Below are 23286 nucleotides of genomic sequence, written 5' to 3' on the forward strand. Positions count from 1 at the left end.
GGCAGAGATGGCTGAGGCAGCCAAAAAGATCGTTGAGGGCCAACATTTCCCTCTCTTGCTGTTAGGAAACGCACATATGTGTCCCTCGGACAGTCTTGATGTATATTCTGCAAAGTAGAGGAAAAAGATCATTTAATGAACTATTCGTTATAACGCAGTAGCATAGATCCAAACTTGAAATGCATGACCAACTGATTTATCATTCACTTCAAAGCTTTAGCTGAACTAAGAAAAGTCACACACAATGATAGCTATGACATGAATCATAGATAGCAGCCCATACAGTGATGTCAAGAAATAAAGTGGTCAGCAGTACTAAGCTATTTTCACACTCATCTACAGCTCTTTGCCTGGACAACCATGCTTCCGTTGGTTACAATTTACGATCGCAAAAAATCCCAGTGTAAAATATCTATTGGTCTCATTTTTAGTGTTCTATTTGGATACTTATTATACATTTTCTAGAGACTGACAGTTATTAATACGCTGGCAACGCAATATTCCAGAATCGTCTCGAGTCCCAAACACGAGAAACTTGACTGAATGCTCTCAGAACATCAATTCTCAAAGAGAATTCATTGCTTTCACCAAATAAGAGATAAGAATAGTATTTTCCTCTTTTTTAAAAAAAATAAGTTTCTCTTATCCAATGCCTGAGCATTCAGAAAGCTTTTTGGGATGATGAGGCTTTCTTAGTTTCTTTAACTTCTTCCTTTTTGATAAGTCTATTAGTTTCTTTCACTTTAATCCTTTTCCAAAAAGAAACGTTAATTTTACAGCAGGAATGGCAGAAATCAGTTGGGCTTGTTAGGAATTATGAACAAAATGAAAGAAAAATATAAGGAAGTCTGCAAACATGTCACAAAGAAGCAGTGGAAGTATGCATTTACGTGCCACAAAGGAGCAGCGGCCAGCGAGTACAGGGGTAATCTGCACAAACTGGCTTAAATCCCATGAGAACATATAACAGGCCAGAACAAATGAAAATGCTTCATTCATTTGTTTATTCTTTTTTTTTTTTTCTAACTTTTTAATAGTAAAATACCAGAACCAATTTTACAGTTCTAATTAACAGTGTAGAACGGATAAATTATTGTTTACAGAATTACAGAAGCTGAGATGAAAAGGAATGCAGACTAAAGTCAAAAGAATTAAAGTTTCAGAACCATTGCAAAGTAAGATGGTGAATCGGTTATCAGGCTTACATTGTTTAAGTATGACTAGTCTCATTAGTCTCAACCGACAGCTAAAAGTCCTAAGAACACAACTGAATTAAGAATTCCAATAATGACACATCACTAATCTTCCAAGAGATTTTGTTCAACTCAAAAATCAAGAAAAAAAGCCAAAAGATGTCTACTTTACAAATGTCCTTGAAAATTAGGACCATCTAACAACAGCAAAAAAAAAAAAAGATATGTCTCTTTGTATCTTTCTACTCATTGGCACACAATTAAAAGAAAACGTAGGAGGGGGGAAAATAAGGAGAAGAAACAGGCTAGATGCCCAAAAAAAGAAGAAGTTAGGATAAAGTTATACAGCCGTAAGCATGAGAAGAAATTAAAAAAAAAAAATGCGAAGAAATTAAAGGAAAGGAAATTAAACTGTAGATAGTGTTAAGGGGCAGATCAGAGAGAAAGAAAGTCAGCAAAAGGGAAGAATGTGAACCTGAAAAATAGTTTGAGTGCTTCATCAACAGCTAAAAATGAATGGGAGAAACAGCAAATTAACAGTGTTGAAGGAGAGATCAAGAGGGAGTAGAGTATTTATTACCTTGCTCCATTAAAGATGCAATTTTTCTTTACGCTCCGTTACGGCTAGGCTTTACGCATAAGGCCAGCTGCTTTCTTTATCTCACTTGCCATTAACTATTTCGAACACAAAAGCAAACCATATACTACAACCCTCTAAAACAAATTATAGCAATCCCTCTCTCCATCTACATAAAGTACTTTGGAGAAAGATGACAATACACCAAACATAACGAGGCAGAAGAAGATTAACCAGGATCTAATCCATAAACACAGAAAACAGAAGAAAATGATCCAGTCCATAAACTAACAGCTACGATGTACATGCCTCCCCAAAGGGAAAGCAAACAACAAGAATACTAAAGCTGTCACTGATACATGCTGAAATAGAACATAGATAAATATATCTTCATGCCAAGAAACTTTAAAGTTAAGCAGCTAACAACAAAAACTTACTTCTCAACACTATTTGGTAAAAAGCTAATACCTACCAACCAAAACAAAATCATTATCATCCAAAACTTGGACATCTCTATCCCCTATAAAGTTTTCCCGTCCAATTTCCTCAACAATCTTCACAAACTCCACTCTTTTTGGCTTTGTAAGTGGAACATACGGAAGGCGAAAGACAGGCCTCACGACTCCAAGTTGAGCTAAAGCTGTATTTATAGCAATTGGGTTTGGCTCATGAAACAACCATTCAACCAATGGCATCAGTTTTGAGTTCAAAGCAGGGTTCTTTCCTCCAAACATTAGTTCACGCATCAGACCAGGAACCAAGTTGCTAGTGACAGAAATAACTCCTGCAGCACCATGATCCCACCTTGAGTCATGGCATTCATCATCATTCCCACTCCACACTACGATCCCATTACTTGTATACTGCTCCACTCTATCATTTCCAACACACTCTTTGACACCGGCAAGGTTAGGGCTCTTTGCTAATGTTTGAATTACACGTGGGGGAATGTCTTGACCAGTTCGTGATGGCACATTATAAATGATAGTAGGGCCCATGGGGAGCACACTGTCAAAGTGAGAAATCATACCCTCTATGGAGGTCTTCCCATAGTAGGGATTAATGTGAAGAGCTGCATGCATACCTACAGCAAATCCCTGTTCTGTCGCATGGATTGCTTCCCTCGTGGAGTTGCTTCCCGTGTTCCCGATGACTTTGATTGATCCCCCAAAACAATTGATTGTGTGACCAATGAGCATGATATGTTCATCCCAGCTCATCAATTGACCTTCACCTGTAGTGCCACCAACAATCACACCCTCAACACCATTTCCGATTTGCAAATTTACTAAGGCATCATAAGCCTCAAGGTCGAATCTGCCATCCGGTAGATATGGGGTTTTGATTGCAGTAACCAATCGAAGTGCTTTTATGTCATCGGCAAACGTCCTGCATAAGAGAAGGTTAAATGAATTTATGTTAACATCGTGTTTGCATGTATCCCTTATAAATTTCCTTGATGCTGATATTCACTTAATAACTGTTTGCTTTAGCTTAAAGGGAAATGTTTGTCCATTTCCAATGCATGTATCATCGATTGCTGCTAATAGCTTATCAGATTAAGATGATAATGAATGCCCCATTTTGTTCACACAGCAATACCTAAGCATTCAATACACTAGATAGTTCCTAATACCGTGTAATCACGGAAGACTGAAAATATGAAATCTAAAACTGACCTCATTACAAGGCTAGGAATAACATACCAAACAGATGAACCATTCATCCAATCACACACACAAAGAGATGATAAAACTATGCTCAAGGAACCACCAGTGCCTTCTAATCTCTTATTCTGTAATATATGTTTTGCTAACATCGAATTCGCCAACTACAATTGTGTATCTACTAGTACTATTGAGACATTGTGATGGTCAACATACTTTTCTTTTGTAAGTAAAATTGGTGAATATACTACATTCTTTCTTTTATCATCTCACCTAACACTTTGTTCAAATAGGAATTAAACAATCTGTGATTTTTCCTAACCTTTTTGCCTTTGACAACTCTTGCAATAATCATAGTTTCCACGTTGACGTTTGCATGGACTGAAATTAACCCCAAAAACGCCACTACATTCCAATTATACACAAATAATCAAGTTGTCAGGCACTTGCAGAACAAGAAGTGGCATTATCCAATACGCACCAGACCAGTCAACAGCAGTGTGTCAATTTAGCAACACCTAACTACATATGATTTCCTCAAACCAATTTAGAACAGTAAGAATACTGAAGGAAAAGAAAAAACTTCGATCACATTAACCCCAAATCAACGTCCCTAAGAAACTAAAAGGCGGATAGTATTACCTATTTTTAACTTCATTACTGCGCATTGGGAGGTGGAAACTTGGAATTACTGCTGCTCTTGGTGACCTCCATCTTGCAGTTCTCCTGCTAATCATTTCATATTACACAATTTATCATGTGATACTACCTGGAACAATTACGAAAGGAATTGCTGGAAAAGAGCTAAGCTAGCTAAGAAGAAAGGAAAGAAAACTAGGAAACTAACAGTATTCTCATTGATAATCCGAAATGCAGCAAGTACTATGGTACTTGAAGGGGAAAACAGCTCAATCCATGTAACTGCAATGAGCAGGCGTAACAACTTTGACAGGGACCAACAACAACAACGTATCCAGTGAAACCCCACAAAGTGGGTCTGGGGAGGGTATAGTGTACGCAGACCTTACTCCTACCTTGGGAGGTAGAGAGGATGTCTCCGAAAGACCCTCGGCTTGAGAGAAAACATGACCAAAAAGGTCATATAAGGACAAACAATTCAAAACAATATGAAAATGAAAATAACGAAAGTGAATAAGCCATGATAAATCAGTCTGAAAAAAAAGGAGCAGTAACTACCACAAATAAATAAGATAATCGAATTACAAGAAACAACAGATAGTAGCAGAAATCAAAGGACAAGAAACTATTTCGTTATCACAATGCGTAAATATCAGAACATGTATCTAAAAACTAAAGGGACCCAAATATTAAAAGAGAAAACCCAGCAACAGTTAATTGAAGTAACAACTATATTTGCCATACAAAGTTCAGCGTACAACCCTGCAAGCAACTCAATTTCCAGACTATATCATCACGCAACTTATGGCTTTTCCATTTGCAGGGGAATAAAATGATTGACTTCACAAAAGGACACAAAACTTGAGTAAAAACGATTTCATTATAGGTCTATTAAAAGACTCATCTTATCAGCTAAGCAATTGTTATAGGTATATTAACGGCCTTTTAAGCGCCTCTCACAACGGACTCGACACCAATCATGATGGGGCGGGATTGGTCAATTGATATTCCAGCAACATACATACCTCTTTGTTTCAAAGCTATCGAAACTGAAGGCTAAATGTGTTTAGTGGAATATCACAAGGACCAAAACTACAATATACATATAATTTAGACACCAAAAATGTTCTTATCCCAAGAATAATCTTATATATCAGCTTACTACCTGTTATTTACCAAAAAACATTATTACACATATTAATAAACACGCTTCATTGTTTCAATGATATCGAAACTGAAGTTTAAATGTGCTTAGTCAAATATCACAAGGACCAAAAATGCTAGTATCATCCCAAGAATAATCTTATCTCTCAGCTTGCTACCTGGTATTTTTGAAAAAACAATTAATAAAGCGGTTAATTCTTATAGATATTAATCTCCAGCAACATAAATACCTGTTTGTTCTGGAAGTTTCAAGGGTGGAGAAATGGCAGCGACCTATAATTGAAGATGACATTTTTCGGAGATGTAAGCAGAGAGAAAGGTAAGGGAAAGTGAGAGAGGCGGCGGGAAAGAGATAAGCGAAAGAGGCGCTTAGGTTTTTTTTCTGGATATAGCGCCTGAGATTTTTACTATTTAGGGCAAAATGATATTTACCCGATTTAGCCCCATGTATCCATTTATTACCTGATTTTAGCATTAATTATATGCACCCAATTTTTTTTGATTCACTGCGTAGTGGCAGACTCAAAGGAGGCAATAAGGATTTTTTTTTTCCGTCCTCGTATTAGAGTTGGATTAAATTCAGACACCCGCCCCGTAAGGCCCATTAGGTGAAGCTCTTCCTACCCAGGGTTATCTATAAAGTGGCTGCGGATAACTTTGGTGAAAGAGTTTTTAGAGCCCATTTGGATTAACTTTACATTGTAAATAAATGATAAGCATTTTTAAGTACTGAAATTAATTTTATAAATAAGCAGTTACATATTTAAATAAAAGTGTTAAAACTATTAAATGGTTTCTTGATGTGTTTGGCAAAAAATGCCAATAAACTGTTCTTTTATTAGAATGACTACATTACACATAAAATTTTTGCAAAAGGATATAAATTTGAAAGTATCCGTATTAAAAAAAAAAATGTGGAACTACAGATATGGAGTGAAGGGAAAATTAGGAGTCATGTTTTGGAAATATATTTTGAGAATTCGGAAAACAGAGAAAGGGTCATATATACCCTTGTACTATCCCAAAAAAGTTGTACCCGTTCTCCGTTTCACTTTTCGATGATACATACCTCCACTGTTATTTTTCTCTTTATTTAATAAAAAAATACACAAATCCCCAATTATGACCCATACCCGTAACCCATTAGAAACCCCTTCTTCTTGATCTTTGTTATAGCTACAAGCTATGAAGAAATTGCTCAAACCTAATCTTCTTCTACACCATTATTTTTATTGCCACATACATTGAAGTGCTCAAATAAATCAGTCCAAAAGTCATGCACAGTATTTCGGGTAGTTTTAAAACATGAAAGAGCAGTGGGTGAAAAGAGGAAAAATGAAGCAGTAACAGCAAATAACAACTACTATGTACAAAACTACAAGAAAAACCGACGGGTCTTCAATATATGTGTCCCCATTAAAGGAGTCATTTATATGTTAAAAAAGATAACGGTGGGGTATATATCATCGAAAAGTGAAACAGAGGATGGGTACGACTTTTTTGGAATAGTACAGGGATATATGTGACCCCTTCCCGTTAGGAAAAATACTAAAGATAAAATATTAAAATATTTGGTTAAACTAAAAGTGCTAATAAGCTAAAAAGCTTTAGATTAGGATGATCAACTTATGACTTTTAGCTGATTTTTGCTTATAAGTACTTGGCTTATACTTCTTCCGTCCCAAAATAAGTGTCACCTTAGCAAATTCACGCTCATTAAGAAATCAACAAATACAATGTGGAGTTTACTAAACTACCCCTATTTATTAGATGCTGTTTTTTATCATTGAGCAATATTAAAGAGGACTACTTCTTTAATGTTAGGGTATAATTGAAAACACTTGCCAATTTTTATCTTAAATTCCTAAAGTGACACTTATTTTGGGACAGTGGGAGTAACTTACAAGCACTTTGGTATTTACCTAACACATAAATAAGCTAAAAAGAGTGATTATAAGTCAATTTGACAAGCTTATAAACTTAGCCAAACACCTTCGTCCGGCCATGAGAATTTTTCATTTTTTTTTTTTCACTTTATTTGAAAATTAGTGTTTAGTCATGAAAATTTCCAATACAACTTGAAGTTGTACCTTTGGAATTTAGAAAACACCTGAAACCCTATTTTTACTTTTTGTCACTTTTTTCACTTTCAGTACATTCAGACAACCAAATATTCTTTGCAAACTATAACCAAACACAACTCCAACTTCAAAATTCAAATAAAGAGAAAAGTATTTGGTTTTGATGAACAAACTTCTGCTTAGTTTCTTTTAAAAAAAAAAAAAAATTCTATTACTTGGAGAGAATAAGGAACGGTGAAGTGATAATAAACATTGAATTGATATTCATGAAAAGAGTAAAAAGAAAATACAGAGTGCATGCTATAATGCTAATTTTCCATTTCTTAAAAAGTTAATTGTGGCTGAAATATCATGATTGTTGGAGTTTATTACATCTTAATATTAAAATAATAATATTCATCTTAATATTAAAATAATAATATTAAATTGCTTGTATTTTGTCTTAGTGCTCTAAAGATGAGAAACTGATTATAATTTTATATAATATTGTATAATTTTGTATAATTGTGAGTGTGTATAAACATCTCATATACATTTTTATACAAGGTTGATACATTAAGTGCATAATATTTGCATTAAGTGTGTAATATTGTAAAGTTGTATATCGAAAGACAAAAAACAATATATAGTAGCAGAAATCAAAGGACAAGAAACTATTTCGCTATCGTAAATAACACCACATGTATCTATAAATTAAAAGGGACTCAAATGCTAAAAGAGAAAACCCGTCAACAATTAATTGAAGTAACAACTATATTTCCCATCCAAAGTTCAACAACCTGCAAGCAGCTCAATTTCTAGATTGTATCATCACACAACTTATGGCTTTTCCATTTGCAGGGGAATAAAATGATTTGACTGATAAAACACAAAACTTGAACGAAAAGGATTTTATTAGTGGTGTTTAAAAGAATCATCTTATCAGCTAAGCAATTGTTATACGTATTGATCTGCAGCAACATACCTCTTTGTTTAAATGTGCTTAGTCAAATATCACAAGGGCCAAAATTACAATATACATATAATTTTAGGACCAAAAATGCTAGTTTTATCCCAAGAATAATCTTATCTATCAGCTTGCTACCTGGTATTTTTGAAAAAGCAATTAATTATTGATCTGGAACAACATACCTATTTGTTTTGGAAGTTTCAATGTTGTAGAAAAGGCAGCGACCTATAATTGATGATGACATTTTGATAAATGTAAATGGAGCTATAGAGAGAGAGAGGCGGCGTTAATGAAGATAAGGGGAAGAGACGTTTTAGGTTTTTCCTTTCCGGCTATTATTGTCTATTTTCTCTATTTTGCCTTGTAATGTATTTGTATTACGTTTGTAGAAAAGTCACCAAGGGCAAACTTGTCATTTGACTCACTCATAAATCCCTTGATGTTTTCTGTCACATGAAATGTCTTGAAACATCTGCTCTTCAGTTCTCCTTCAGACTCTCAAATACACTTTGCTAAGTTCTCGATTCTCATATAAGCCTATCAAGCATGGGAAACCTGGTATTGGTGCTACTTACTCATCAAGGTTCATTCCATTGAAGTGACTAGTGAGATATAGGTCTTTATTTATATGATACACTTTTCTTTTTAGTCAGTCCAAAAAAGAATGACACATTTCCTTATTTAGTAACAATTTAACATTAAACTTTACTTTTTACGCTTAACGAGTTGATTTATAACCACACAAATATTTTTGACTTGTTTTAGACCGCAAGATTCAAAAGTCTTCCTTTACTTTTAAAATTCTGTGCCCAATCAAATTACATCATATAAATTAGGAGGAGTGTAATGTTTTTGTTGTAGCCTTATCAAGTCCTTATTTCAATGTGATTTTTGAAAATCATCGATTATTCAAGTGAGTTTAGTTCAAAAGACTACTCCCTCCGATTCAAAATAAGTGTCCACTTAGCATTTAGCCTCTTAAGAAAATCCTAAATTCTTAGAAAAAAATACTCCATCCATCCCAATTTATATGACACCATTTGGATTGGCACAGAGTTTAAGAAAAAATGGAAGACTTTTTAAATTTGCGGTCCATAACAATTCATATATATTTGTGTGGCTATAAATCATCTCATAAAGTTAATTGTTTGTAAATTAGAAATGTGACAATCTTTTTTGGACAAACTAAAAATAAAAGCATGCCACATAAATTAGGACATTTTGACTAAACTGCCCTTAATCAAAATTTGCATATTATTATTAACTTATAGATTGAGAAATGGTCACGTAGCACTTAATAAGGGAAAATCTGAAAAAATAAAGTTAGTCTCTTCTTGATTATGTAAGTGGACACTTAATTTGAACCAAAACTAAAAGGCTAACTGGACACTTAGGGTGTGTTCGGTAAGGAGGAAAATGTGGTCTTGGCAAATAAGTGAATTTCTTACTTATTTTCTCATGTTCGGCCGCTTAGTAAAAAGTATTTTTTAGAAAATAGCCACCCAAACCCCACCAACACCACCCACCCCAACCCCACCCACACCATGGATCCACCCAACCCCCCTCCCAAATTTTCTATGTCATATATTTTATTTTACTTTTACAAAAAATGAAAAAAAAATTCTTACCTGCACCACCCATCCCACACCAAATTTAACAACGCAAATTTTTCATATTTTATAAAAAAATTATAAACAAATATATGAAGTAGAAAATTAGGGAGGGGTTGGGTGGCGTAGAAAACCAAATAAGAAAGCTAATTTTTTTGGAGGGGTGATGGGTCGCGCGGGGGAGGGGGGTGGTGTAAAAGCTCTAAAAGAAACTTTTAAAAACTTTTTTTTTAACAGAAACAATTAATTTTTTTTTTTGGAGGGTGGTTGGGGCGGGGGGGGGGTGTGAAAACCAAAAAATAAATAAAAAAATTAAAACTTTTGAAAAAAAAAAATGGAGGGGGTTGGGTCGGGTGGTTGATGAAATGTCAGACTTGTTTTCCTTATTTTCATTAGGAAAGTCATTTTTCTCATTTTTAAGGAACTTATTTTCATAAAGAAAATATTTTCTAAAATTTTGGCCAAACGAACATGAGAAAATTGAAAACCTCCATACCGAACACAACCTTATTATGAACCGGAGGGAGTAGTAAAGGAAACAAGGTTTTGTTTGAAAGACTAGTTCTCTATTGCAATGTTTTTTTTTTTTTTTTTTTTGGTCATAAATTATCTCCATTTTTATGTGAATAATATGCTCAATTAGACATTTAGCCATGCCTTCTATTTTCTAAAGTGGTTCCTCTATTGTAAGCTTTCATCTGAGAAGTAAGCCTAAGTTGACTTGTGAATTAGATTTTGCTTTATGTCTTATATTCCTGGACTTCCAAGCTGGAAATGAAAAGGGTACACAAATACCAAAGTTTCACAACCAAGGCGTGGCCCAGTAGTCAATAAAGTGGGTGAAAATCGTGAAAATCTGGTTCAAATCCCAATAAAGATAAAAAGAAGATATTGTAAGTGATTTATTCCAACTGCCCTAGCCTTGGTATGCAAAGTTTATTGATACATTGTTGGTGGAAGGTAGAAGGTTCTAGCCAGTAAACTTGTCGAGATGTGCGCAAGTTATTCCGGACACCATCGTTAAGAAGAAGTACAACAGAGGTGCTTGTGTGATTTCAATTGTTTCTTTTGTGTAGACAAAACATTAAGGGCCTGTTTGGAAAGCCACCTGCTAATTGGAATTGGTGTAATTACTAGGGTAGTAATTACACAACCTAGTAATTACACAGCAATGTAATTACAATGACCTGTTTGTTTGTCATAATATAATTACAGTGTAATTACAAGTGTGTTGTTTGGTTGCACAAGTGTAATTACATAGTTAGTTTAATTTAAAAATAAAATCTAATTATAAAAAATTAATAATTAAAAAATATTTGCCTTTAGAAATGATATTAAATTAGTTATTTAATAACACATTGTTTCTTGAAAGTATTTTAATTAAAAATCATATATTTGTAACTAATATTGTAAAAAGTAATTGATATATATTTTTCAAATTAATAATATTTAATTTTAATTAATTTTAAACTTAAAAAAGACTTTTTTGTGAGAATGTCATGGATTGGATGTTTGACAAAAAAAAAATTTGTAAATATAATGCCATAACATTATTCAAATGTTTGACACAAAAAACCCATCAACTGTTAGTGAAAAATAAACAACATGCAATGTGAAATAACAAGTCAAAAGTACTAAAACAAATAACTTAAAATTGAAAACATAACCTAAATTCAAAATCCAAAAGAAAAAGTTTAACATAATATTCTTATGTCAAATTCAACATTACATAAATAAGTTCTAACGTAACTTAAGTAAATAATTCAAAAGAAAGGGAAAATATAAGTCTATAACCTCATTCGCATCGAAATTCTACTTTAATAACGCCACTCGTTATATGCTAAGTTTGTTAATGACTCATTCTTTCCAATATTAAGAGGTATAGTTTCAAAAATTAAAATAACAACACGGTTATGCTAAATGAATCAAATAAACAAATAAAAAAAATATGAGCAATTACATGGAACCACAAGAAGTAAAGGTTGGAATGAGAAGAAATGAAATGAAATGAAAATAAATAATATAAAAATAAAAATACATTTAAAAAAATAATAATTAACAAGTAAAAATAAAAAATAAATAAACAAAAAAGAAACAAACTAAAAGCAACCATGTAATTACACCCAATTCCCCCCGAGAATTGGAGACTGTAATTACACCCTCTCATTACACCTAATTCCCACTTAACTGTAATTACTTGTCAAAAACTGCGCTAAATCGCGTAATTACACCCAATTCCAATTAACTGGGTGGCTTTCCAAACAGGCCCTAAATGCAGAATTTTGCTTCATAATCCAGTCGAAAGTAACTATTTAGCTTTGGGACAAATGGTTTTGTGGTGTGTATTAGCCAAAAAGAATCTAATGTAAAGATGTGATTTGTGGGAAAGCACAATCTTAAAGTGATATAAGAATCTTTTGAGCGTGAAATGCACTCACTCAATTTATAAAAGGGATTCCCTTTATGAAAATATAAGTTATGTCAAACACATTTGAATTAAAGTCACCTTTTCTTATGACAAGAAATTCTTGAAAGTGAGTCGAAACTCGATAGATGATAAATTCATTTTTCACTTTCAGGCTCCACTCATGGAATTACACTTAATATGTTGTTTGTTGTTGTAATTATTTTTCACTTAAATATCAGAATTTTTTATCCATAACATGATTCGAACCCATAACATATATATTATGCTCTACATTTTTACCACTAGACTATAGCTTGGACTAAATAAAGTTACTTTCTCTTATGCTTAGCTTTACTATAACCATGAAAAAAGTCAGATACCATTGCCATCTAATAAATCATCATAAAGCTTCCCAATAAAGCAATTCAATGTGAAAAGCATGGTACTTTGCCCCTCGACACGAATTAAAAAAAAAAAGGAAGAGAATAAAGTAATATAATAGTGGTAAAATATAGGCACACAATAAGAGGAACGCATAATGGATCAACATAATCAATTTTCCGGCGTAGAATGAAAGCTATCGGTTAATATTAAAAAAATGACAAGAAGCAATATATGACATGATAATCTTTTAAAACAAGTAATATAGAAGTAACAAAAAAATGTGTCATGTATTATTCGTAATTGCTCAATTTTATTATCTGTTACACTTTTGGTCAATTCATACCTTCATTGTTAGCAAATCATCTCGTATTTGTTCTTGTCATTCAAAGCTCCACTTTGAAATAGGTGCTACGTGTCCAAATTTTTCAAGAAACATGTCCATTTCTTTTTTATAATCATAACATCTGGGCCAGCTTGCACACTTCAACTAATTCCCCGAGTTGCCTACTATCTCCCTCTAGTGACGAATGTCGAGTAACTTCATTCACTAAAGTTTGGACAAATGAAAAGAAATCACCTAATATTTGTGCCTCCACTAGGATTTACACCTGAGATCTCATGATTCTCAATACATTTTGTTGGCTGTTAGACCATACTCTTGGATACTCGTTAGTTGAGGCCACACTTTTGGATACAAAAAAGGTTTATATTTACCCCTTAATTTTTATTAAGGTAATAAGCTCAAGTAAGGATTAAGGACAAAAATGACATTTTATTCTAACACTAGAAATAATGTTAGATCAAAAGTTTAAGGTGAAATAAAATTGCTAAATTTCGAATAAGCCCTCAATTCCCGTAGTTATTACTCCCTCCATCCCAATCTAAGTGGTACCATTTGGATTTCAAGAGACGAGATTCTTTGTTTTGACCGTGAATTCGGATCTTTACGTTTTTTGTAAAATTCAAGCTCCTTTATTTTGACCGTGAATTCGGACATACAATCTTTATGTTTTTTTTTTTTTTTTTTTTTGTAAATTAATCTACACATTTAGAGACAAATAAAAAGTACTATAAGTCACAATAATTAACAATTTAAAATATTTAAAGGGCATATAAATAAATCGCGGTAAGAAATTTTCTTATTTGACTCTTGAAAAACGACAAAAAGAGGGAGTATTAATATTATAATATGAGAATATTGGATAATTTGTTATTTATTTATAAATACACCATATATAACTTGGGTGGTTTTAATAATTCTAGTATTTTTCTTCTGAAAGTTAATATCATTTGCTTATTAATAATATATAATATATATACCACCACTAATTGACATCCAAGTGCAGCCAAATAGAGCCAGTGGTGTTTCCCTCATTCCTTCACTCAAACAACAAACTTCCCTCTCTCAATTAGGTTCGATCTCTTTCTCTCCTTAATTAAGCAAAATACCTAATTTTTGTCACATTTTTTTTTTTAATAAAATTAATGTGTAAACTGTTTAAATTGTTTTTTTTTTTTTTCCTTTTCTGTTTTGTTTTGTAAGATTCAGTTTTTTGTTCTGCATCACAGTGCTTATAGTTTGTTTAATTAGGGTTTATTAACTATTTTAGCTTTAATTTGGACTAGTAAGTGGGCTTTTGAACATAAGAATTGTGAAATTTGGACGTGAATATAAATAGGAGTTGTTTTTGATTTTTTTTTTTAAATGATTTGGAGTGAAAATTGTGAAAATAACTTTTTGGAGTTTTTCGAGTTCCGAAAAAATAACTTGAATTTTGAAATATTGTAACTCCTTTTTGCACTAATTGTAATTACATGCCTTTGCACCATTATGTATACAACAAAATTGGAATTATTCAATTCTTATTTGTATTGGCAGCTTTGTTTATTTAATATACTTACAAGTATATGATTAGAATTACCCTTATAGAGAGAGAGAGTAGAAGTAGAAAATCTAGTTTTTTTCCACATTTTTTTGGGTTAAATATCATTGTGTAAACTGTTTAAATTGTTTTTTTTTTTTTTTTCTGTTTTGTTTCGTAAGAAATAAAGGATGGTTTTTGAAACTTGTGGTCTAAAATAAGTCGTAGATATTTGTGTGGTTGTAAATCATTTCATTAAGGGTAGAAGGAGAAGTTTTAAGTGAAATTATTTTTAAATATAGAAATGTATCAGTCTACTAAAAAGGAAAGTGTATCACATAAATTTGGACAGAGGGAGTAATTATTTTGTCTGATGCTCATATTTATTTGTTGTTGGACTTGAATTCATTGACCTTATCACACTAGTTGAATTGTTTATTTAATAGTACTTTATATGATAAGAATTAGCCTTATAGATTGTCTAAATGTAATTGGTTTAAACTTATTGTGTAATATTTTATTTGTCTTGTTGAATTATTGACCTTTTCTAACTGCTTATCTAATACTTACATGGTTAGAATTAGCCTTGTAGAAAGTCTAAATAAAAAAGGTTTTAATTATTTTGTCTTATAATCTATTTTATGTTGAATTCATTGACATTTTCCAACTGCTTTAGCTTTTTTATGATTTCTTTATATTCAGGTTGTTTTAGGGATTCATGTGCTTTTTGTAAGTTGAACTACTAGTGGGGTAAGGACTTGATAAAGAAAGTATGCACAACGATAACAATTCCAGTGCCCCAGGAACACCTTCAGGACGAGTTCGTCGTCGTAGAGGATCAAATGAGGTGACTTGACCTTTTTTATGTTTGTTCTATTAATGGCTTGAGCTATTTATATTTTTTTTTTTTTACTCTATGAGTTTTTGTTAATTTGTTTAGGAATGAACAAGTACATTAATCAATGGAAAGATAAGTAAATGAATTTGAGATTGGTTTAGTGCCACCTTTTTGGGATTGGAATATTTTATTTTGTACTGTAATATTTTTCTTGATAACCGAGAAATCCTCTGTCTTTTTTAGTTTTGAACTTTGTAGATAATGGGCCTGCCCCTTTATTTTTCTCCACTTAATTACTGAATTTTCTTGATATTCATCGTCCTCTTCCCGAACTTACAGGTTCCTCCAGAAGTTGCCAGAGCAAATGGAAACCATTTGCTTGTTAATGATCGGTCCAAGTACAAATCAATGCTTATCCGTGCATATTCATCTGTGTGGATGATTGGAGGCTTTGCGTTCATCATTTACATGGGTCATCTTTATATTTGGGCCATGGTAGTTGTTATCCAAATCTTTATGGCAAAAGAGTTGTTCAATCTACTTAGAAGAGCGCATGAAGACCGACAACTTCCTGGTTTCAGGCTATTGAATTGGTGAGTAAAATCAGTTTTACATGAACTTGTCTTCTTACTTTCTCATCTTATATGTGCCATATCACGTGTGCATATTCTACTTCTTTTGGGAGATCTCACAGGGGGTTGGTTCATGTCGTATCCAACTTTTGATTAAAAATTTCACTTTCTTAATATATTTGCTGGAAACTGAAGTATATAGTGTGGGTAAGACAGGGTAACTATGTAGAATCTTTTGGATCTGAATATACCTGCTTTTTCTTTATTCAAATGTATGGCATAAGTTTGAGCCATGCAAGTATTAGAGTCTCTGCTTTAAGAATAAGAATTGTTTAGAGGCATTAGCTACTCTAAGGTGCAACAGAATCCTTCCTCTATTTATATGAAAATATCTAAAAAATGCTATGAATACCAATTATCTACGTCGAGCCTTTTGATGTTTCATTAAATAGAGCATATGGTGTCCGGTTCTACTTTTTTGGTGGATATGTTAAAATAACTGTTGTTAAATGTGCATAAATTACAATGTGGAAGCTATAACTAATTAAATAAAAGTGTGCTCTCTCTAACAGTTTAAACTTCTAGATGAGTTGGTTACCTACTTTAACATAATATTAAAGTAGACAGAGGTCACACGTTCAATTCTCATAGCTACCATTATAAAAAAAAAAAAAAAAAAAAAAAAAACTTTCACATGTTTGGCTCATGAAAAATCAAGCCTGCACGTGAGGGGATTTGTTGAACATATAATTAAGTAAATAAAAGTGTGCTCTCTAACAACTACACTTTTAGATGAGTTGGTCACACACTTTAATATACAATATTGGTGCAAGGCGATTACAGTCAAATTCCTGTATAAAATGTAATTACAAGAGGAAAGTGTTGGTGCAATGTGATTACAAGAGGAAAGTGACATTGACTAACTAAACATAGAGTTCCTCGTATGCTCTCAATGTTGTATAAATATTTTACTATAAAAGAAGTAATATGAGTTATTAGAAAAAAATAGAGGTAACATGAGATACTTTTGTATCAAAAAGAAAAAGATTCAACTTCTTAGAAATGTTAAAATTAATTAAACCACTTCTATTTAAGAACGATAACTTTCAAATTTTGTAGCAACCTGAACAAAAAGAAGGCACTTGAATTGAGATGGACGATAACGTAAACTTGTATGTGTATTCAAATTTCAAACAACAACTAAAAGAACTAGGCCTCATATTTTTTGCTTTTTTGTTTGTATATGTAAACAAAAAAAGAAGTATCTGATCCCAGATCAAGCAAATGTTTATGCCAAGCCCTATACCTCTACCACTGCCTTGAGCCCTTGATCAATTAGTGGGGCATTCTAAACCTTCGTCAACAATCCTCTAGAACATATTGTTTACAAAAAGTTGGCTAAATATAGATTTCCCATCTGTACCCAATCTCAATGAGAATAGAAGCGAGTTGCTTCCGGCCGATCTTGTAGTCGTAGTCTTTTAGCTCATGTAGCCGTTGATCTTCTTATACGCATGCATCGTCTAGAATGCCTCCTTGGTTTGGGACGAAGCCAAGCCGATAGATACGGTAGGTGAAGGAAACACCCCCGTTTTATAGAGACCAGGGAACACAGGTTTGATCGAGGATTGGAGATGAGAGGTGGAATAAAGGGCTCAGGATGGATTTAGGAGCCTTTGTCCGAGCCTTATGGGGTTAGAGTCTCACATACTGTAATGAGGAGGGTTTTGGTTTTGCATCTGTATGTGTAAATTTTGGCCATTCAGGGAGAAGGAGAGTTGTTGCTATGAGGTCTTAGTTGTTAGTTTTGGTTAGCTATCAGATTTTCCTGTGGAACTAGGACTACTTTTGCCGACGGATGCATACTGCCTATCTCACACGATGATACCTCATAATCATCAGTCTCTGAAGATTAAACAGGCAGGTGCGCTGCTACTTTGCACCATTTCGGGCGGCTTATAGTTGCAAATGTTGAGTGCCATAACATGTGATGTGACATACAGTTGCATATTGTAGCTGACTCTATCCTGAAGCTTGGCACTAATTATCATATTGGCATGATATCATGGTTTTCTCGACTAGTACTTTCTGACTTTGTTAAATTCCTACTTTTTCCAGGCACTTTTTCTTCACAGCAATGCTGTTCGTATATGGCCGCATGCTAAGCCAGAGGCTTGTCAACACGGTTACTTTAGACAAGGTCCTATACAAGCTTGTCAGCAAATTTGTTAAGTATCACATGGTCACGTGTTATTTCTTCTATATCGCAGGTTTGTTCTATCTGTTAAGCATGTCCTTTCATGTAGTATTTCAACGTCGAAAGCATTTCGCAATTTGACAATATCCAAGACGTAAAATAACAAGTTGTTCGGTATTCCCTGTGTTCCGTTTTTCAAGCCTTGGGTTGTCACAGTACATGTACTATCTGCTGATTGCTTGAGAAATTTTACTGAAGTGTTCCCTCTCCTTTGAAATCAGGTTTCATGTGGTTCATTCTAACACTGAAGAAGAAGATGTACAAGTATCAATTTAGCCAGTATGCATGGACGCATATGATTCTTATTGTGGTGTTTACGCAATCCGCTTTCACTGTTGCCAATATTTTTGAGGGAATTTTCTGGTAAGGCGCCTTTAGTTTCATAGATGTTACGGATTATTTTTCTTCCTTCAGCTACCTTAGGTAATATTGGTTTGAGATGAACTTAAATGCAACGACATGGATAGTGAGGATTCATATAACCGATCCAACTTGCTTGAGATGGAGGTGTAGTTGCTATTATATCCGCCACAAATAGAGAAGGAAAATGCTGTTTTCACTGGCTAAAATAACCTATCATAACTACCCTAGCATACCGGCTCTTCTCTCTCTAGTTCATTTTGGAGATTTAAATTTGTTTCGGAAACTAGTAATTGTATCCCAGCTTCAAGTTTTAGTCCTTTTCCTCTTGGTGGATATATCTAGTAGAAATGCTTGGCGGGCACCTTTTAGTTCTTGGGGAGCATACATTTTTTTTTTTTGGTTCTAAATTTGCTTTACACATCGCCCATGTTTGTATTACTCCCCTTCTTCGTTTTATCTTTTTCTTTTTCCTTTTTTGTTAACTTAAATATAGATATAGAACTTCAAACACAGGTTCATTTTAATGCAGGTTCCTGCTTCCAGCTTCGCTCATTGTGATCAATGATATAGCTGCTTATTTTTTCGGATTCTTCTTTGGACGAACTCCTTTGATCAAATTGTCCCCCAAGAAAACTTGGGAAGGCTTCATTGGAGCATCTATTACAACCATTATCTCTGCCTTTCTGGTAACTGTTATTACATGCAATAGTACAGTACATTGGTCATTCTTTCAGTTTGGAACGTTGGCATAATGGTGCTATTTTTTTTTTTAATCCTACTCTTATGTGATTATGCCACCTTCTCAAGACAGGCTCATCTAAATTCCTAGGCTTAAATTGCATTGTTGCTTTTATAGTTTTATGTATGTTTATAGCAATACACTAGAGGATTTTTCTTCTGAACTGTTTATGAGAAGGATATATGGTTGTCTTATGTAGATTTTCTAATCATTGTTTGTTGTTTTTGCAGCTTGCGAATATGTTTGGTCGTTTCCAGTGGCTGACATGTCCTAGGAAGGTAATATTTTCTGGCAAAGTGTCTCCCAATTGGATTGGTAGACTTGCTGCTCAGTCTTGAAGCCTAAGTTCCATATTTTGTGATGCAGGACCTATCAACTGGTTGGCTTGATTGTGATCCTGGCCCACTGTTTAAACCAGAGTATTTTACTTTGCCAGAATGGTTTCCTGCATGGGTAACTTCTCTGTCAGCCCTAGAAACTTAAAGTTGCATTTTTGTGTACTGTTGTCAATACTGATACAGCCCTGTTCTATTACAGAAGCTTTTCTTTTAGTCATAGCTTTAGCATACGTTTGCTTTGCTCACCTCTGTTACTCTTTAAGGGGACATTCACCTTTTTCTTCTTCTTTTTCCTGGTGAATTTGTTGTAGGAAATAGATATGAATTTGTGATAAGATGTGTGTGTGATTACGTGTGTATCCGCCCGTACACTTACATATATACATATGTTATACCTTATTTTGGAATTTACAACAACAACAACATACCCAGTGTGATCCCACAAGTGGGGTCTGAGGAGGGTAGTGTGTACGCAGACCTTACCCCTATCTTGTGTGAGGTAGAGAGGATGTTTCTGATAGACCCTTGGCTCAAGAGAAGTGTTTTCAAAAACAGGTTTGACAAATGCAAAGTAAAAGCTATGGTGAAAATACTGTGGAAAGAAAGTTCCGACAACAAATATAGTAAAGATAACCCAAGTAATAGAAAAAGCAATAGTAATAGAATACTAAAAATGGTACTGATAAGTATAAGAGGGAGCAAACAAGGTGCTCTAAGCTAGAACGATACTCTCCCACAGGAAAGAGAGAAATCGCTCGACTACCTACTGACCCTCAACCCTAGTCCTCGACCTCCATGCTTTTCTATCTAGGGTTATGTCTTCGGTGAGCTGAAGATGAGCCATTTCATGTATAATCACCTCTCCCCAATTCTTCCTCGGCCTACCTCTACCGCTCCTTAGACCTATCGCTGCGATTGGTATAATTTTGATTCTTCTAATAGTATACTTGAGATTATCAAGTGATTCATACTGCATGAGAAATGTAGCTCTTTTGCTGCCAGATGCATAAATAAACTGAAGTTATCTTTGATTCTTATTTCTGCAGTTTCTGTCGAGAGAGATTGCTGTTTTGCCTGTACAATGGCATGCTTTATTGCTTGGCTTGTTTGCATCTATTATAGCTCCTTTTGGAGGTTTTTTTGCCAGTGGCTTTAAGAGAGCCTTCAAGATCAAGGTAAAACATTCACTATTTTTTATCTTAATTTCTAGATGCCTTACTAGGTCCTTTACTATTACCTTACTGAATAATATGGTTTATCTTGTTCAATTCACTGCAGGATTTTGGTGATAGTATACCCGGACATGGCGGTATGACTGATAGAATGGATTGTCAGGTAACTAAATTAAATACGGGTCCTGAACTTTTGTATGAACTGGTCCTATTGAATATTTAAGAATCCTTTTTGGTACACTGCATGTCTGAGCTATAAAATTGTCTTCCATGTATTCTCTTGCTGTAACTTCATGAATTAATTCAGGAAAAACTTAGTTCTGTCCATGAAAAAGGGTTACAAATCTTGGAATCATACAATTTTAGCTTTGATGGATCCAAAGATGAAAGTTGCTTGGCTTCCATTCCTATCATCTTCCTGAACTATTACATTTGAAAAATTGATAATTTATTTAATACACTTGATGAATTTTCAATTCTTGCAGTAATATTTTTAATTTTTTTTTTTCTGATTTCCACTTGTTCGATTATGTGAGCATTAGGATAGTCTATGAGAAAAATCCTCCTAATTATTAGTTTGTGATTTAATATCCTGAGTTCCTGGCTGATATAAGAAATCGTAAAATCTAGTGTCAAGTTGCTTTCATTATGATGCTGAACCTCCTCTTGGAAGGGGTGTAATTGCTAGCAGAGATCACTTCCTCTTTTACATTTTATCTTTATATGGAAGCTGGTGTAGACTCATTATGTGTTGAACAGTAGAAAAGCCTCAGCGTAGTCGGCGTAATTCCCCTCTTAACAATAAAACATGTTGGTGTGGATCCCGTAATGGATCTATCCCTATATCTAAATATGAAAGAACTGACACTTCAAGGGTGAAGTTGACAGAAGGTTCTTACCCTTCCTCACACGCATAATAATTTAGCAGGGACAGCCAAAGAAATGTTGCATACTGATTTCTACTCTTTACATTGCTTACTAGAATTATTATTTTCAGAGACTGGTATTCTTTCTTGTGCTTCACCTTTCCCTCACTGAGCAGTAGTACTTTGTAGTTCTAATCTGAATGGTCGAGATCGTGAATCTTTTTTCATAACGAGTTATGTTTCTGCAGATGGTGATGGCTGTTTTTGCATATATCTATCATCAGTCCTTTGTTGTGCCACAAAACTTGTCAATTGAGATGATCTTGGATCAGGTATGTTTCTCGAGTTGATAAAATCTTGATGAAATACAACTTTTAGTGATGATTGATGTTCTTGTGCTATGGTGTAGATAATACTGAACCTCACATTCGAGGAGCAGCTAGCTGTGTACACGAAACTTGGGCAGATCATCCAGGAGAAGACATTTGGAGAATCTTGAGTATGATTGATGTAGCCTTCAGATAAGAATATCCTGTATATGTTCTCTCTTTTTGTTTTTTCCCTCAGAATTTAGCATTTCCCACTGGCCTTGACTTTTTCGTGAGCTGTACAGTGCTTCTCCCTCTTCTTTTTCCGTTTAGATGTTCCGATAGTTCAGTGAATCTCTATCTTCCCCAAATAATAGGGCATGATGAAGCATCATTTTTCAAAATTCCTGTGCCAATTGGTTAAGTGAGTCAATCCATACCTAATTGATCTGGTTTTCATGAGGAATTACAAGGCCAAACTCGTCGGTTGAAGAGAGCACTGAATCATTCGAAAGGGGAAGAGTCAGCATTTTAATAGTCATCTACTATGACGTTTTAAAGTTAGCTTTGACAGAAGAAATACAATGCTTGTTAGACTCGAGTCGAGTCATGGTAAAATTTCCTTGATTATTGACAGGAGTCTGGTGTAATTGGCAGTTTTTACATAGTATCATCGTGTATTTGATGTTTGCTTCTTGTGGAATTGCTACTAATTTATGTAAAACAGTTCCACATTTCTCGAGCTGGACTTTGTTCAATGTGTTGTAAGCAGTTTGTTACTGATATAATCTTTGCATTTGTAGTGCAGTGTCTGGTTTTTAGTATCAGTCGCTGTGCAATTTATGGAGTCCAATAAAAAGCCAAGCGAGCGTTACTTTTTTTTGTGAAATAGTGATGTGTATACAGTAGCATCTAAAGATAAAAGCATCTTTGAATAGACAATCCCTTACTACAATCCATGCATATACTTTTTTTGTGTGATAATCTATGCATTGTCTTGCTGCTATTATCTTTGGATAATTATTGCAATATTTAGCTTTTAGTTTCGAGTTGAGAGTCTATCGGAAACGCCCTCTCAATCCCATAGAGGTAAGGTAAGGTAAGGTAAGGTCTGCATACATTTTACCCTTTCCAGATCCTACTTGTGGGATCGCATTGGGTGTATTGTTTTGTTGTATTTAGCTTTTTTAGTTTCAAACTGTGTAATCAATGGAGTCTGATAACGAGATTATATTATGAGAGATTGTGAAATAATAATGTGTATTAACAATGTGTCATGACACTAGTGTCTCAAGGTAAA

At 34.0% G+C, this 23286-nt stretch overlaps 2 protein-coding genes across 6 annotated transcripts; one reads left to right on the forward strand and one right to left on the reverse strand.

The window, feature by feature from the left end:
• Nucleotides 1-2033: 2033 nt before the first annotated feature.
• Nucleotides 2034-5578, reverse strand: LOC132044648 (4-hydroxy-tetrahydrodipicolinate synthase, chloroplastic). Of its 4 annotated transcripts, none has more exons than XM_059435149.1 (3): nucleotides 5471-5578; nucleotides 4080-4163; nucleotides 2034-3159 (listed from the first exon to the last, which is right to left on the reverse strand). In XM_059435149.1, exons 1-3 carry the CDS (start codon nucleotides 5530-5532, stop codon nucleotides 2232-2234), a joined length of 1074 nt encoding a protein of 357 aa, XP_059291132.1. In that variant the 5' UTR covers nucleotides 5533-5578; the 3' UTR covers nucleotides 2034-2231. The 4 variants fall into 4 exon arrangements, with proteins under 4 accessions (XP_059291132.1, XP_059291131.1, XP_059291135.1 ...); XM_059435148.1 differs by having other exon boundaries at nucleotides 4080-4166; nucleotides 5471-5532; XM_059435152.1 differs by lacking the exon at nucleotides 5471-5578 and adding an exon at nucleotides 4285-4987.
• Nucleotides 5579-15201: 9623 nt separating this feature from the next.
• LOC132044714 (phosphatidate cytidylyltransferase 1) lies at nucleotides 15202-22793 on the forward strand. 2 transcript variants are annotated; one of them, XM_059435220.1, is made up of 12 exons: nucleotides 15202-15380; nucleotides 15711-15964; nucleotides 18062-18213; nucleotides 18422-18563; nucleotides 19093-19249; nucleotides 19533-19580; nucleotides 19669-19755; nucleotides 20687-20815; nucleotides 20919-20975; nucleotides 21927-22010; nucleotides 22088-22212; nucleotides 22364-22793. In XM_059435220.1, exons 1-11 carry the CDS (start codon nucleotides 15306-15308, stop codon nucleotides 22175-22177), a joined length of 1275 nt encoding a protein of 424 aa, XP_059291203.1. In that variant the 5' UTR covers nucleotides 15202-15305; the 3' UTR covers nucleotides 22178-22212; nucleotides 22364-22793. The 2 variants fall into 2 exon arrangements, with proteins under 2 accessions (XP_059291203.1, XP_059291202.1); XM_059435219.1 differs by having other exon boundaries at nucleotides 22088-22793.
• Nucleotides 22794-23286: the final 493 nt, after the last annotated feature.

Source organism: Lycium ferocissimum, unplaced genomic scaffold (assembly GCF_029784015.1).
Source record: "Lycium ferocissimum isolate CSIRO_LF1 unplaced genomic scaffold, AGI_CSIRO_Lferr_CH_V1 ctg51, whole genome shotgun sequence".
Taxonomy (NCBI): domain Eukaryota; kingdom Viridiplantae; phylum Streptophyta; class Magnoliopsida; order Solanales; family Solanaceae; genus Lycium; species Lycium ferocissimum.

Excerpts from the sequence above, each read along its gene's own strand:
- LOC132044714 (XM_059435219.1), top strand. The coding sequence starts at position 15,306 with ATGCACAACGATAACAATTCCAGTGCCCCAGGAACACCTTCAGGACGA. Across the intron at positions 18,214-18,421 it reads TTATTTCTTCTATATCGCAG|GTTTCATGTGGTTCATTCTA; the intron begins GTTTGTTCTATC and ends CTTTGAAATCAG. Across the intron at positions 19,581-19,668 it reads GGCTGACATGTCCTAGGAAG|GACCTATCAACTGGTTGGCT; the intron begins GTAATATTTTCT and ends TTTGTGATGCAG.
- LOC132044648 (XM_059435148.1), bottom strand. The coding sequence starts at position 5,532 with ATGTCATCTTCAATTATAGGTCGCTGCCATTTCTCCACCCTTGAAACT. Across the intron at positions 4,167-5,470 it reads GAAACTTCCAGAACAAACAG|CAGGAGAACTGCAAGATGGA; the intron begins GTATTTATGTTG and ends TGAAATGATTAG. Across the intron at positions 3,160-4,079 it reads AGTAATGAAGTTAAAAATAG|GACGTTTGCCGATGACATAA; the intron begins GTAATACTATCC and ends TCTCTTATGCAG.